This window comes from Pagrus major, chromosome 6 (genome assembly GCF_040436345.1).
Source record: "Pagrus major chromosome 6, Pma_NU_1.0".
Taxonomy (NCBI): Eukaryota; Metazoa; Chordata; class Actinopteri; order Spariformes; family Sparidae; genus Pagrus; species Pagrus major.
Window position 1 is genome coordinate 2,060,508 of NC_133220.1, and position 16,115 is coordinate 2,076,622.

General features: G+C 42.7%; 2 protein-coding genes across 2 annotated transcripts; one reads left to right on the plus strand and one right to left on the minus strand.

The window, feature by feature from the left end:
* On the plus strand, window positions 1–6,120 carry eif6 (eukaryotic translation initiation factor 6). The gene is made up of 7 exons (XM_073468421.1): window positions 1–85; window positions 391–524; window positions 1,387–1,472; window positions 1,781–1,956; window positions 2,705–2,881; window positions 3,302–3,486; window positions 5,019–6,120. Exons 2-7 carry the CDS (start codon window positions 418–420, stop codon window positions 5,026–5,028), a joined length of 741 nt encoding a protein of 246 aa, XP_073324522.1. The 5' UTR covers window positions 1–85; window positions 391–417; the 3' UTR covers window positions 5,029–6,120.
* A 1,700-nt stretch (window positions 6,121–7,820) lies between these two features.
* On the minus strand, window positions 7,821–16,115 carry map1lc3a (microtubule-associated protein 1 light chain 3 alpha). The gene is made up of 4 exons (XM_073467892.1): window positions 15,956–16,115; window positions 12,265–12,320; window positions 11,349–11,455; window positions 7,821–10,246 (listed from the first exon to the last, which is right to left on the minus strand). Exons 1-4 carry the CDS (start codon window positions 15,993–15,995, stop codon window positions 10,084–10,086), a joined length of 366 nt encoding a protein of 121 aa, XP_073323993.1. The 5' UTR covers window positions 15,996–16,115; the 3' UTR covers window positions 7,821–10,083.

Sequence of the window (16,115 nt, forward strand, 5' to 3'; positions counted from 1 at the left end):
CACCACGTTGACCCCGACGCGGAAGTGAACACGTGGGGTTGAAGGGACTCGCCACGCATGTTGTGCGGCTGTGAACGTTTCTCAGGTAATTTCACCTTTTTTTCTCTTTAATATCATAAATTAATTAAAAGACGAACTTTAACGTTGTGAAGTCGAAGCTGTCTGCTAACGCACGTGAGCTGCTCTGACGCGTTTCCGGTTTCTTTCAGCCCAACGTTCAACTTCTAAAAAACTAACGGTTAGCTAGCGTTAGCTCCCCTGCTAGCTGCGGTGTCACAGCTGTTCAACTCGTTAATTATCAGACTAACAAACTCGCAGTCTGCTCTCAGATCCAGCAGCTCATCACCGTGACCCAGGCTCAGTGTTTTAAAACGTGTGTTGCTGTTCCAGGATCAGAAGTTAGCATCGTCCTCCATCATGGCCGTGAGAGCATCGTTTGAGAAAAACAACGAGATCGGCTGCTTCGCCAAACTGACCAACACGTACTGCCTGGTGGCGGTCGGCGGCTCGGAGAACTTCTACAGGTGAGACTTTACCTTTCGAACAAGTCTATTACATTGTTTTTATTAAGCTCGGGCGGCTGCATCAGCTCGATTCAGTCGGGTTGTGTAGCATGGAGGCTACATTAGCTTCCCCTCCGAGCCTCGCTGGCTGATGTCATCTGAGTGCAACGTCTGTAAAAGACTTTATGTAAGAAGAGGTGTGTCAGCTGAACGACATCTTATTGTTGATGACAAAGTACACACACACCTGGGACTACACAGAAACGTGTCATCACGCTACCTGAACCTAATCTCAACATGCAGGTCTGGTAAATTTAGCAAAAACCAGAAGGGACTTCAACATTAAGTTAATTTTACTCACAGTGGGCTGCAGATTAATGTAAGAGTTCTCATAAAACACTCTCAGAACAACATGTCAGACACAGTGGAGGTGTTTATATGTATGTTTTAGTATGTGTGGAGGGATAATGTAAGAAATATCGCAAAAAAAGTGCCATTCTGTGCTCCGTGCTTTAGTGCCCTACCAAACCTCATTTAGAAATCAAGCAAATTAAAGTTTCCTTCCTCACAGGTCAGCATGCAACCAGGAGCAACATAACCGAACACATTTCAAGAATCACCTGGACGCCTTTTGAAGTTCGGCATGTTAATGATCCAACATGCCGACCTATGTTTAAGTGTAATCTCAATATTGTGATCCGACCCATACTGCACGAAACCACCATGAGCAGTTTGCACAAATGTTACACTAATTCTACAAATTCAGATTTAGTGTATTGATAACTGGACCCAGAAAGAACAGCTGGTCCAGTTGATCAGTGATTGGTTTCCATGCAGAGCTGAAATAAGTGACATCATGTTGTTGTTGTTTGTGTGTCTGCAGTGTGTTTGAGGGGGAACTGTCAGAAACCATCCCAGTGGTCCACGCCTCCATAGCAGGCTGTCGCATCATAGGGAGGATGTGTGTGGGTGAGTAAAGCTCTGGAGCACAAGCGCACACACACACACACACACACACACACACACACACACACACACACACACACACACACACTCCTCCGGTCTGGTTCTTCCAGCTTCTGGAGATCTTTCCTTCAGGGATCCTCCACCTTCACCTCAGTCGTCTTTTTTTAATCTTCGTCAACACAAAAAGAGCAAAGAACAAAAGATAAATCTTTTGAGTTTGTTTGATCAGTTACTGACACGGGTACTTTAATTTATCCTGACTACAGACGTATCATTGTTTCTGATGACTCTTCTGTCTGTGCTGTCTTCAGGTAACCGTCACGGCATGCTGGTGCCCAACAGCACGACAGACCAGGAGCTGCAGCACATCAGAAACTGCCTGCCAGACACGGTGAGGATCCAGAGAGTCGAGGAGAGGCTGTCTGCTCTCGGGAACGTCATCGCCTGCAACGACTACGTAGCGCTGGTCCACCCCGACCTCGACAGGGTGAGACGAAGATACACACCAAACAAACACACACACTCTCATGTACACCCTAGCAGACAGTTGTACCCACAGAGTGGCTCTTAAAGTGTGACAGTCGCTGTAATGTTGTCGCAGACGTTGTGTAAAACAAAACAGTCATCGATAACAAAAGGAAGGTGCTCCATGTTTATGTCCATCACCCTCCTCAAAACGGCAAACTGTTCATTCAAACGTCTGTGGCGGTATGCTTCATCCTTCATGAGCTGGTTCATCCAGAAGAAACACACAGACAGCATCCTGAACCTCCATCGGTTCTTCAGAGCAGGAGGAAATAATTCTTTTAGGTCACCACACTGTTTCGAGTGAAATGTGCGGGCATCATTATTGATGATTCAACATGAATTGTTGGTTATATACATCTGTGTCATCGTGTCCAGAAGTCTCTGTTTCCAATTAAAACACCATCTTTTTTTTTTCTTCAAACTTATACGGGGTCAGCAGTGTTTTCAAAAGTTGTGTTAGGGCTGTAAAAATGTAAATGATTAGTGTGAACAGTAGGCGAAAAGTAGCATTGTATGCATTTTAAAACGAAGTGTGGATGTCGCCTCAGATATCGGTTCATGGCTTAGTCACATAAACAACCAAGTGTTTGATAAAACTACAGTTCATATGCAGTTGTAATAAAAAGAAATGAGCATTATCGTTCTGATGATATCACTCATGTCAAAAACTACTTTTTTTTTCCTAACACACGCTCTCCCTCCATCAGGAGACGGAGGAGATCCTCGCAGACACTCTGAAGGTGGAGGTGTTCCGACAGACGGTAGCAGAGCAGGTCCTGGTCGGCTCCTACTGCGCATTCAGCAACCAGGGAGGCCTCGTCCACCCAAAGACGTCGATAGAAGACCAGGACGAGCTGTCGTCTCTGCTTCAGGTTCCTCTAGTGGTGAGTGATGGGAGGGAGGGGGTCGGGTTTGACTTTGCCCGGATCAACCTGATAAACACTCACTCTGTATGTGATCCCTGTGAACAACAGTGCTTCTGTTACTTAATCAGAGATTAGTGAAGATCACAGGACAGCCAACCCTCCAGACGGTTTACAGGAATTGTGAGATAAACGTGTTCACGCGTTAACTCACTCAAAGGAGCAGGGACAGAAATTTCATAATGACAGCGCAGGAGAAATGATACAGCAGAGAGACGAGTCTTTAACCATGAAACGCATCACGTCCTGTGAGTCAGAGCAGATATCAGAGATTTCATATTTTGTTCCATCAGCCTGCAGGAGAGAACAGAAACAAATAGTCCTTTAAACAAGAAAGAGTTGAGTGTTCTTAAATGACAGTACGGCTGACTTCCTGTTCAGGCCGGCACAGTGAACCGGGGCAGCGAGGTGATCGCGGCGGGGATGGTGGTCAACGACTGGTGTGCGTTCTGCGGCCTGGACACCACCAGCACGGAGCTGTCGGTCATCGAGAGCGTCTTCAGACTGAGTGACGCGTCGCAGCCCTCCGCCATCGCCACCAGCATGAGGGACTCGCTGATCGACAGGTGACCAACACACACACACACACACACACACACACATTATTATTGTCTGGTTTTGTAGATTTTACACATTTGCTCATCAATTTTTACTTTCACAACAAGCGAGCTGTAAACAACCAGAACACTTTACGAGATGATCTCTGACAGTTGATCTGTGACAACCTGTTTGACCCACATCCTTCAGTTACAACACACAGAAATGATCGTAACACTCAACAGACTGACTCATTAATACTTGTTGATCACACATGGCTCCTCACTTACACACACACACACACACACACACACACACACACACACACACACAGGCTACCATCTGTTCATTTTGTAACGATTCTAGTTAAATAATAATTTAAATCGTTCATCAGTGTTACTTCACACTCGACTTCCTGTTGTTGCTCCTTCAAGTTAACTCGATCTGGACTCAGTCTGTCCCGATATTCTGTTGACACAGTCTGGAGTTCTGATTGGAGACGAGTTGTTTCCTAAAAAGTTTAAATGGATCCAGTTTGTCTGCACGTACGATGTTTCACTGTGAGGTTTAGTGAAGGTTGAGGTCCTCTTTAAAGAACTAGCTTGACATTTTGGCAGATGTGTGTATTTGTGTGACGTATCTGTGATGTTTAATATGAAGGTACAGCCATCATGTGTTAGCTTAGCTCAGAATAAAGACCAGACACAGGGGGAACAGCTAGCCTGGTTATACATTTAATGGCACATTCTTCTCTTAGTAACGTTAGCTAGAGCACAGACTGGTAACTACTTGAGGGGGCAGATGATCTGAACAACAGCAGTATTATGATGTATATAAAGGCGTATATATATAAAGATGGACGACATGTCTTCACTTCCTCCAACTTTACAAAATGAAGCCAAGATATCCCAGACACAGGTGCAGCCATCTTGTGCTGGTGACATCATTTAGAGTCAGTCTGTGCAGCAGTGATCAGCTGGTGGAGCAGCTGCATCATCAGCTGTCTGATCAGCTTTCTGATTGTCCATCATGACGTTTTATCCCCTTTTTATAGCATCAAATAATTAATTAATACCAAACGTATCAAAAATAAACGTGTGACGTGAACATCTGCTAACACGGAGGAAGGATTTCTGATCTATACTGTGAACTGCAGCCACCGACCAGCAGGCGATCAGGATGTTTAATGGAATATGTCATGTTGTCCGTCCTTATTTAAAGTCAGTGTTTTCTAACTACAGTCTGTATACACACATATTTACACTAACTCCCGAGTTTCTGTGGTGTAAATGAAATATAAACAATATTTTAGCGTAAAATTAGATTAAAATCTGATTAATTTGACCTCCTGGTTTTGTTTTTCCCTCCTGCTGTCAGCACGGGTGTATTTTTGTGGTTCGGCCCGACCTCCCTGTGTTCCTCGTTTCCCAGCAGCTGTAACATATTGATTTTGAATAACAGTCCGTCTCCCATTTTCATCATCAGTTACAGGAAGAGTAAAAACCATTAACTGTTGATTTCCTGTGATTTTAACTGTCTCCTCTCCTCTGTTTCCCATCAGCATGGCGTAATCCGCCTCCACACCTTCCTGCCACTGCTGCGGTTCGCCTGTTCTCACACATGACGCCAACAAGCTGCTGGACCTCGTTTCTCAACTTAAATCACCTCCTTCCACACAGTTCAGTTCACTTTCACTCAGAAGTCACACCTGCAGCCACGTTACCAACATCATTTTGTACCTTTCTAACATTTGGTTTCATCTCTCTGAAACCTTTCCTCTGGTTACTGTAGTCATTTTTAAAATCAGCTCTCTGTACGGAGATGATCCGGGCAGGTTTAGCTGCATATCCACCACCTCATCTCTCATGTTGACTGGGCCTGGAGCAGATAACTGGTAGCAGGCTTAAAGGTGTTGATCCGGGGATCAGGCTGCTGGAGGCCTTTTGGTACAACAAGACCAAAAAAAAAGAAGAACTGGTGAAAGAAAAATGCTGCCTGAGTATTAAAACAAGTTGAGGAATCTGATGTTTCAGCCTTTGTGGCACTAATGTGAATATAATAGGTAGAAATAACATCGACCATCTTCTCCCAGTTTGGAGACCAACAGTGAGCAGAGCTGCGCTAAAAGGAATCAAAAATCAAATTTATTTCTGTGCCTGTATCGTTTAAAAAGCCACCGTAGATAAAACACGTGTCTAAACTCTTTTGGTAGCAGCTTGATGTAATTTTCAGCCCTGGTGGGGAAACTGTCCGTCGCCTCGACAGAATCACCTCCCTGGTAGTTTGCAGACTGTTGAGGCGACTCTGATGCTTGAAGGATGAAACCTGTTGCTTTTGAAACTGTAAGAGGCAACGAGCCGACATTAATCTACAGTAAGGACGTCTGATATCGCAGCGTCCGGGAACTGACAATGTACAACATGCAGTATGATAAATCCACAGTGTGATTTCAGTGTCACTGGTCTCGTACGTAACGTTTATACTAAGGAGATGAATGAAATGAGACGGACTCGGATGTAAACCGGTTTAGACTGAGTAGTTTTCACTTCAGTCTTTCTGTAACAGATGGAAGCTTGCTGGTGAACTACAAACATGGAGGATATTTCTAAACAAACGTTACGTCTCGTCTGTCTTGTAAAATAAAATAAATCACCCTCTTTTTATCTGTTTGATGTTTTCTTTGCAGTGTTCAGGAGAAATCTGGGTTGAAAACTGAATAATGTTTGAGAGCCGAGTGAAACAAACTGAGGTAGTTCGTCTTTTTAGTATCAAGTTTTTAAACTGCTTTACACTCGTAATACATTTCAGAAGGAGGTATGGTACTTTTTACTTCATTACATTTATTTGACGGCTGCAGTTAGTTTTCAGATTAAGATTTTGCATAAATATGATAAAGTAAAATAATAGAACACATTGTTCAATCAGATTAACACTGACACATCAAACTGTGTTTTCATCTCCAAACTTCTCACATTGTTTAATTTGTCTGAAGCCTAAAGATGTAAAATATTTTATGACTTTATTTAAGAAAAGTCTAAAAACTGATTAACTCATTAATCACCTGATGACCCCTCAGATTTGTCCGATGACCCTCTGGAGTGGCCCTGACCTCCAGGGTGGGAACCAACAGTGTTGTGTCATGTAAAGATGCTAATTTGGTAAAAGTGAGTAAAAGTCTTAAAGTATCTGATATTAAATATATGTAAGTATCAAAAGTAAATGAAACATATATATAAATATATTTATGTAATGTATTTTCTGTATACTGTGAGTCGACTGATTATCAGATCTGATAGATATCAGAATGTTCATCTTTCTATTTGATTGATTAATTTGAGTTTATTTTTGATAAAATAAATTAATTTAAAACAGCTACTTTGGCTCTGATGCAGCATGTAATCTCTAATTATGGATTAAAAATCACAATATTTGTCTCTAAACATGTTGGAGTGGAAGTATAAAGCAGCAGAAAATGGAAATATTAAGTAACGGACAAGTACCTCCAGACTGTACACGTGTAAAGTACTTGAGTAAATGTACTTAGTTACATTCCATCACTTTTACCACAGCTGGACTGAACGAGCTCGCTGTACATCAAGTTATTCTCCACCTGGAGCCGCTCCAACAGCAACATCTGCTCCATCACTGATGCAGCAGTAAATAATGTATCAGTGATCAATGTTAATGTAATAGAGTACTGTTACATTAATGAATTGATACTTACAGGCTCTGAATACTTAACATCTCGTGTTCCTGCTGGTGTTCAGTGTGACCGACTGACGGACAAGAGACATCATTTAAAGGTGTAGTTTGTAAGAAACGGACAGACTTTGAAGGAAGCTCCAAAGGCGGCAGCATTAACTAACCGCTAACTGCTGCTCACTATAGTTTATAAGCTCGTTAGCCCAGTTAGCCGTGTAGTTAACGAGGCGAATAGGCTCGTCTTAGTTCTGTTAATGAGAGAAACTTGAATTCAGACGGTGTACGGTTGCATTTTTCTGTTTAGTAAGTTAAAATATTTCCTTTCTTGACATTCTGTGAGTTTATTTGTTGATTTATTCGACTCGGTAGTGAACCGGCTGCTTTTACGTCTCCCAGCTGAAACTACAGCGCGATCAGACCTCCATCACCTCTGCAGGTACAAAGTGGTGTTAGGAGGCAGGACTGGCCGGGGCTAGCTGGTTAGCATGCTAACTTCAGTAGACGTCTCTTCACACTCTTGATAATGTTTGTTCATTTTCTAATGTTTTAAACTAAAACGCTGCCCATGTCCTTTGTAATGCACCTTTAAAAACAAAGCAGGAAATGAACCTTGAATGAAAAACAGTCAAAAAGTGCAAAACAGATAAAAAGACAGGAAAAATATTTTAAAGGCAACTTTTTTTATTTATTGGCAAATGCTTTGAATAAGGTTGTAGCAATGCGTCTATGTACACCCCTCCAAACAGTGACAATGTCAGAAAGCCTAAAGAAAAACACACGTTTGTAATACAGCTCGATTATATGATCGTTTATACGCACACACATTTTTTTTGTTTTGTTTCAAACATACACATACATTTATTTTCAGTTTTTGGTTTGGGAAACATCTAAAAAGACTTTTTTTTCTTTCTCAATTAAACAATACAATTATATCTATTGCGTAAAATCAATATACATTTATATAAAAAAAAAAAGTCAAAACATGCAGGTCTGTAGTGCATCACAACCTTTTTTTGTCTATAAAGTCTCATTAAACAAAGGCAGACAGACGAACATACAGAGAGCAGCAGCGCTCTACAGAACAGGAGTAGATACAAAAGAAGAGATAATTGTTATATAGATACAGTAATCCCTAAAAAAAACCTCTATGCCAACTCTTTTTATATTTGTATTAATTTATGTGCAAAAGAAGCTCATTCATTTCCGACATTAAATACATTTTATGATGTCTAATGCTCGACTCTATGCTACCATGACACACGCAGCGTTCTTACAAGCAGTCTGACACGAGGCCAGGAGGGGGCGTCGCCCTCACAGCCGACAAACGATGTTAACGCTTCACCTGAGAGGCTTCACTGGGATCTGATTACTTCCTGGCTTCCACTGCTGCCAACTGCAGGCTGCATCAGCTCTGCCTAATTTACAGAATGGGATCATTTTATTGGCGTTTCACTGCTGCTGTCCGAGCCCGTCGTCCCGTCCTGTAATCATCATCCCAGTGTAACTGCTCGTGAGCTTTTGTTTGCCTCTGTGGAGACGGGATCCCCTCCTGAGCTGCTCATCCTGACCAACGCTGTCAGTTTCCAACAAAATGATCTCATCTCTGACATTTGTGTTTTTTTCCTCCTTTTTTTTTTTTGAACCAAGCATGAAAAGCAAGCAAGCATCTAACTTCCAGTCAGTCGGATCAGAGTGCATCCCTCGTGTTTCCACTGCCTAAAATCTACAGGATAGGCCTTTAAATCTGCTGCACCTGATTGGTTGTTTATGACGTTAAATGTGGGTGAGCTCTGTGTACAGGAAGACAGGTGAGTAGTGATACTACAGGTGTATTTATTGTGCTTAGGGGGGCAAAAAGACATCAAGTTCAGTCTGTAAACATCCTGCCTGACAGGATGTAGCAGCATGTGGCTAATGGCGCTAGCGCTAACTTCCCTTCTATGAGTGAGCAGTTAGTACATGACAGTAGCTTAACGGGGGGGAGAGTAGTGCTGCCGTTATGGTGTGTCTGTCGGGGTGTGAGGGGATAAATATTGCACATGTAAAGTTATTAAATTTACGAGTATTACAGTCATTCCTAGCCTGATTGTCAGCTACTCGGTAGCCAGTGGCGAGTTGGCAAGTTGAGCTTCAGGCTGATGGTAAATGTGTGATTAAAACAAAGTCAGAAGAGGCTAAATAACACAAACTAAACTACAGCTAACGTGTCAGAATAAAGACAATGATTAAAAAAAACTACGTTAAAAAAGTTAAAAGGTAAAACAACAATCACTATGAATCTATCTACTAGCTTGTACTACTGCTGCTGCAGTGATGAGAATATAAATTACTGGATAGTTATGAACTAACTGTGCTGTGTTTCCACCTGCGTGCACGTCAGTGACGTCATCAGCCGAGCTTCAGACGACATCCTGAACTTCGACTGGCTCGCATGAAACTGCCTGGTTTCAAGTTTAGCTCGTCTTTTTTTATAGCTTTTGAGGATGAAAATCAATTTTACTCGCAAAATCATCGGTTTGTTAGTCCCACCCTTTCAAAATAAGAGAACTGTGGAACCAAGAGAACAAAAGAGACAAAATAAAACTCGAATCACTCACAGGGATGATTCTGAACTCTAACTCTGAGGGCAGGAAAGACACACAGGATGTCCTCTGGCTTTTGTAGCTAGTGTTGTACTTACTGACCAATATGAAGAAGGTGCTCGACTACGACGGAGAGAGAGGGACGGGGGGTGTCTGTCACATGTACACTGACTGACGGGGTGCTGCTACGTGGGCCTGCAATGCAACAAAGTGGAGAGGATCGTGGAGTTTGGTGGTTTCTGACACCGTACACCTCTCTTTACCCCTCAAACGTCCCCCCTCTACCCTCTCCCCATCCTCCCAGCACCTGAAGATGTCCCGCTCTCCCTCCCCTCCCCCTCCCTAGCAGCCGAAGGTCTCCTGCGAGGCGTAGACCATGTAGAGGAAGCCGTCCTCGTCCCTCTCCTGCTCGTAGATCTCGGAGATGGGCGTGGACACGGACACCATGCTGTGCTGGTTGACCAGCAGGAAGAAGGCCTGCGTGGGGTTCAGCTGCAGCCGGCGTCTGGGGGGGACGGGGTGAGGGAGAGGGTGAGGAGGGAAAGGAAGAAGTTAAAGGGTGTTATTGCCTCAAACATCATGTGCTTTCTGTCACTCGTTAGAGGCCTTCGTCCCGTGCTATCATTACACTTAAAGAATCACACAGGAAGTAAACAGACGTGCAGTTCATATATATCTATATATCTATCTATCTATCTATCTATATCTATCATATATGCGTCACACACTCCACTGTGCAAGTTCAGAATAGAGAGGTCAGAATCAGTGCGAGGGCTCAGAAAGTGATGAAGCGATTATTTTTGACAGATATTGAGATATTCATGATTATTATGGATGATAAAATTTTACAACACAGTTTTCATTGTCATTGAAAAACTAGTAAAATCATGATGATGTTGCGTTTCTCCTGGTCTCTGCCAAACAAACATGTTTTATTACGTCTGGAGAACAAACTGTGGCGGCCAGAGCGTCTCTGCAGCTCTACAGCATTTCATTAAAACACTGTTTAGTGACCCTTTCCCTTATAAAATAACTGCAGTTCTTGCGATTTGGATATTACGCTTAGTCATCTTGTGATTTTGATTATTTTGGCATTAATTGTGCAGCTCTAATCGGTGCAATAACTCTGGAGACTGAACTACAACATGCAGATAAATTGTGAATACATCACTACAATAACTGCCTTCATATTTCTGCTTCATCAGCATTTAAGATTTACAGTTATTAATAGATCCACAGCTCTATTCTGATATTTCTGCACTGTATGACAGTAAAATCTTAATTTACTGGCCCATTAATCTACAGCTGGATGTAAAGAGCTCTCCCCTCCTCTCCTCTGATTATGAAGCTGTGCTGGTTGTAAACAAACCGGTCGACTGCCGCCTCAGCAGGCTGCCACATCTGAACACACCCTTCAGCTCACTCTTATGGTATTTAAAACACTAGCAGCACACACGCACGCCAACACACAGCTCCAAATATACACGCACATACCAAACATACACCTCAATGACCTTAAACTACACTGCTATCCAATGTGTGTGTGTGTGTGTGTGTGTGTGTGTGTGTGTGTGTGTGTGTGTGTGTGTGTGTGTGTGTGTGTTTACCTGATGATCTTGACCAGCTCGCTCATGTTGACGTGGTCCGGTACCAGGAACTTGGTCTTGTCCAGAACAGGCAGCTGTTTCTCTCCCTTATATCTCTCAATGATGACCTGCAGCAGAGACAACACACGACAGACAGGAAGTCAGTCAGCAGCACACAAAGAAGCTCTTTATGAACGTTTTGAAGACAACTAGAGACGAGCGTGGTTACACATTATGTCATGTTCAGACTAGACAATATTTTTGTCTGTTATAATGGTCAGTGTGTCAGATTAGGTCATTATAAAGTGATGAGTTCTTGTTGTGTCTCAGCAGAGTGACATGGCCGACACGCTGTGTGTTAAGGAGGTGTAAACAAACAGCGGCGGTGTGTTCGATACTGACTGTCTCGTGTTCACAAAAGCCTAAAATGAACTGATTCAACTTCTTTACTCCAGTAAAAGTAATAGAGTACAGGCTCTGAAATGTACTCAGAGTATCAAAGTCTCCCTCTGAAGGACATTTGTGGTCAAAGCTAACTGAAGCTCACGTCATATTAATGATAATAATCCCTCAAATGCATCAAACTAAAGTAACGAGCCTGTTTTGAAGCTGTGAGGAGGAGAAAGTTCAGATGTTTGTGTTCAGCTGTAGAGAGGAGAGGTCAGAAGTTCAGATACCTGAAAGTATTTGTACTTTGTTACTTTCCACCTCCGGAGACTGAACAGGTCTTACAACAGTCCTCTGACTTCACGGTTGTGTAACTCACTACTTGTTTTTCTGCCCTTCAGGTACATCACATTTAAAAAGCTACACAAGAGAATATGTAGATTTAACATGCCGGAGCACAGAGAAGCCTTTCACAGGCACCTTGTCTGCTCTGCGGTGTATTCAACACTGTGGTGTGTTGTGTAGAAATCAGATTTGAACAGCAGCTTACGGGGATCTTGTTGGGGTGCTGATCACGGATCTGCTGGACCTCTTTGCACCGGTCAGCTGTGGGCAACAAAAGACACAACTCGTTAACTTTAAACAGACTTATCGTTACTCATATAAAGCTGTGACTCCCTCGCTGATACCGACAGTCTGGTTTTAGCTTTTTTTTTAGTTCAAAATGAGAAATGTATGCACACCCAGAGAGAAGCATCATCAAAAAAACACTGTCTGTATTTCTATTTTGGGACGGAGAACAAACAAGTCTGGATGCATAATTTAGGACCCCTGTTAAGAGTAATTTGTAAAATTATGGCACAATTTGTTGTCTTTAAATCTAATTTACTCAAAGCCTCTTCACAGCAACACAGAACGTAGTCTGAATAGCCCATAACTGAAACACACATCATAAAAAATCACAACAAAACTGAAGAAATGAGGCGTGTGTGTTCAAACAGAAGACAAACAGAAAAAACAAGGAAAACATAAAAATTAAAATACATAAATTCCCTGTGATGCCCCGTGTCACATCCCTCCTGCATGTTTGGCCCGTTTGCCCAAATTAATTTCCTGGTTTCTGTCAGAAAATCCACAGGAAGTGACAAACTGCACGTTCAGATGAAAATAGGAAACAGCAGTAAGTGGTTCTGACTCCACACACAGCCGGACTCTGAACCTGCTGCTCAAAGAAACGCCTTTGTGTCCACGTTACTCACGGCCCGCTGATCTGAGGAATGAACCGCTCACTGTTACCAGCGTCTCTGAGCGGTGACGTTCATCATGTCGACCCGCCTCCTGTCTGACGTCTTCTCTTAAGCCAGCGAGGTTATGTTTGTTTGTTTGTTTGTTTGTCAGGAGGATTACACAAAATGTTCTGTGAGTTTTGGTGTGGATCTGGATTAAAGGACGGATCAAGAAATATTTCTCTCTTTCTTTAAAGGTCAGATTTGTAAGATAGTTGATTTTTGATTCCAGCTCGTCACATACTGACGCTCAGGTGTTCGGCCCGATCACCTTTCTTGATATCAATCTGATACAAACTAGTTCTGTTAAGTGTTTAAGTTTGACTGTTTGGACTCGTTTACATATTTCACAACTCTACACAGGCTTTACTTTGTGTGTGAATTTGCCTGTTCTCTCTTTCACTTTTTTACCACCTTGCTATCTAATTTTACGACCCACACTGACCTCTCCAGTGTTCAGAACAGCCTATTGCCTGATTTCAGAGAAACGTCAGTTATTTTTTACACAGTGGTCGGGTTCAAAGCTCAGATGGGATTGAGGAGCAGCAGTGAAGTGTGAATGGTTTCTTTGTTTGGGATGTTTTTCTTCCCTGGCCGTGGGAAGGTTTGGTGCTAGCTGCTAGAATGTAAGAGTATGTTTTTAAAACCATTCTGTGGGTTTAGGAGGTTCACTTGAAAATATTACAAAAGAGATAATCCAGCTCTCCTGTCTGGTCTTGGGTATAATTCCCTTTGACGGTCTCTGTTCTTGGCGGCCTGACCTCAGAAGACTTTGTTCTTTCCTGGGCCTTAAAAACGGACCACAGAGACCCGGCAGCAGAGCCGAGCCTGCCGGTTAACGTCTCAATAGGGTTGTGCTCATTTTGCCCACCAGATAGAGCTACTCGCTATAACAGCTTCATATTATGTTACTTCTAGTAACTACCTTCTCGGGCTAGTTTTAGAGAAAACTTTGGAGGGAAACTCATCAATCTAATGATTAAAATCTGGATACAGCTACGGAGGCGAAGCCCCGTTCATTCCTGTGAAAGCTGCTCAGTGTCGCATGAAGACAAAAAAATCTTTCGACTTGCTGGTTTATGAAAATATCTGCATCTTCTGCATCGGGGGGCCCGTAGAGCGTTCGCACCAGAGACTTCCTGTTTAGTGCCAAATGCTATCGGACCGAATGGCTCAAACTATAATGGTGAAACGAGTCATATCGCTCAAAAAAATTAACATATTGAGGTCGACCGATGCGGCTTTTTCAGGGCCGATACCGATATTGATTATTAGAAATCACAGAGAGATTGATAACCGATATTTGGAAGCGATATACATTTGCAGTAAAAATGAAAATCTTAGTGTCAAAATTTAGAATAACCTGTGATGGGATCGGGTCAAATTTACTCAAGTACTGCACTTAAGTAGAATTTTGAGGTACTTTACTTGAGTATTTCCTTTTTCTGCAACCTTAAACTTCAACACCACAACATTTATTTGATAATGTAGTTACTAGTTACTTCACAGATTCATATTATTTCATTGTTTATAGGCTATTAATCACGATGTGTTACCAATCAGACAGCGTTGTGGGCGGGACATTGTGTAAGAGGATGTTGCATCAGAGCCAAAGTAGCTCATTTTTAAATTAATTTTATTGGCAATCAGACAGAAAAATCACAGATAAAGATAGTGGGATAAAATGCTGATTATCGGTCCGATGATCAGCAGTTAAAATACATGAAGTCGTAATTATGCCTGTTTTTAATTGATAAATAACAACATTGAATATTTGTATATGATATATTGACAGCTAAACTTAAAATGTCTGTGGTTTTCATTTCAGGAATATGGTCACTTTATTCCCTGGCTTTGCCTAAGAAAAGATAACGTCCCACCCATCATTGAGTATCTTCCTCTTTTCGAACTCTTCCCTCGGGACTGGATCTGTTATTCCTGCTGTCAGAGACGGGAACATAACACTCCTCATCCTGTGTCCCAAGATAGCAACATAGAGTTTAGTATGTTAACATCCCCTTGTTTATAAAATACTTCTCCGTACTGACCTACTAATAAAACTAAGTAATCCAAAGAGTTAACGTCTCTTTACTCGGGTCAAAGTCTTGTGTTGGACTGTGACTCAGACAAACAGCAGTAAACCACAGACCTGTCAGGTTAACAGGTCCAGTAACCACTCTGAGACATTATCAGCTGATTAACTGCCTCTGGTTTGTTGACAGTGAGAGCTTTATAAAGAGGTCACAACCAAACACAACATCACAATAAGTGTAAGTTGTGTTTTTCTGTCTCCACTGTTGCTCAGCCCTCGTTTCTGTGTTTGAACAGATTATGTAATTGGCCGTCTGGGCTCCTCCCTGTGCAGGACAGGGGCCTCGTTTGGCATCAAATTACACCATAAATCACTGAACACGTGTTCTGGGATAATGTGTCAGCACATGTTGTTTTCCTTTGAGCAGCATACACGAAATGTTTACAGCTAGCACACTGCAGCTAGCTTAAAACCCAGCTGTGGAGAAGCTGGTCATGTCAGGCCTCTGCTGGCCCTCAAGGCTCGCCAAGCTAATGTGACAGTGACCCAGATGGCCTTTAAACGTTTAGCAGCCAGAGAGATGAACCACAGGCCGGGAGACACTGACTGTAAGACACAGCGTCGATGACATTTAGATTTGATGTGTTATTCCTCACTTTTTCGGTTATAAGATTAGATATTCTCTAAGCTCGATGCTAACAAGCTTCTGTCCTATGATGCTATCGACCCGAGCCGTGACACCAGACGTGTAAACAGCTGTGAAACACTCGTAAAGGCTGCACAACACTCAGTTATTATCATGTAACTACACTTGTCAACAGACTGGGTGAGCTAGGCGGCTAGCAGGCCGGCTAACCGCAGCTAGCTGCTGTTTTCAGGCAGCTAGCTGAGCCGGACAACACACAGCCTCGGCGTCTTCTTACCAAATGTCCTCCTTTGTTTGAAGGGTCTGTCGGACGGCATCTCTCTCTCGGTGTTACGACTCAGTTAGTAGCCGATTAATGTGCGGTCGAGGCGCTAACGACGCAGCTGTGTGACGGGCGCGGGGGTGCTGCTGCTCCTCTGCTCGTCTCTCCGGAGTCT

Excerpts from the sequence above, each read along its gene's own strand:
- eif6 (XM_073468421.1), top strand. The coding sequence starts at position 418 with ATGGCCGTGAGAGCATCGTTTGAGAAAAACAACGAGATCGGCTGCTTC. Across the intron at positions 1,473-1,780 it reads CATAGGGAGGATGTGTGTGG|GTAACCGTCACGGCATGCTG; the intron begins GTGAGTAAAGCT and ends TGCTGTCTTCAG. Across the intron at positions 2,882-3,301 it reads TGCTTCAGGTTCCTCTAGTG|GCCGGCACAGTGAACCGGGG; the intron begins GTGAGTGATGGG and ends CTTCCTGTTCAG.
- map1lc3a (XM_073467892.1), bottom strand. The coding sequence starts at position 15,995 with ATGCCGTCCGACAGACCCTTCAAACAAAGGAGGACATTTG. Across the intron at positions 11,456-12,264 it reads AGCACCCCAACAAGATCCCC|GTCATCATTGAGAGATATAA; the intron begins GTAAGCTGCTGT and ends TCTCTGCTGCAG. Across the intron at positions 10,247-11,348 it reads GAGCTGGTCAAGATCATCAG|ACGCCGGCTGCAGCTGAACC; the intron begins GTAAACACACAC and ends CGTCCCCCCCAG.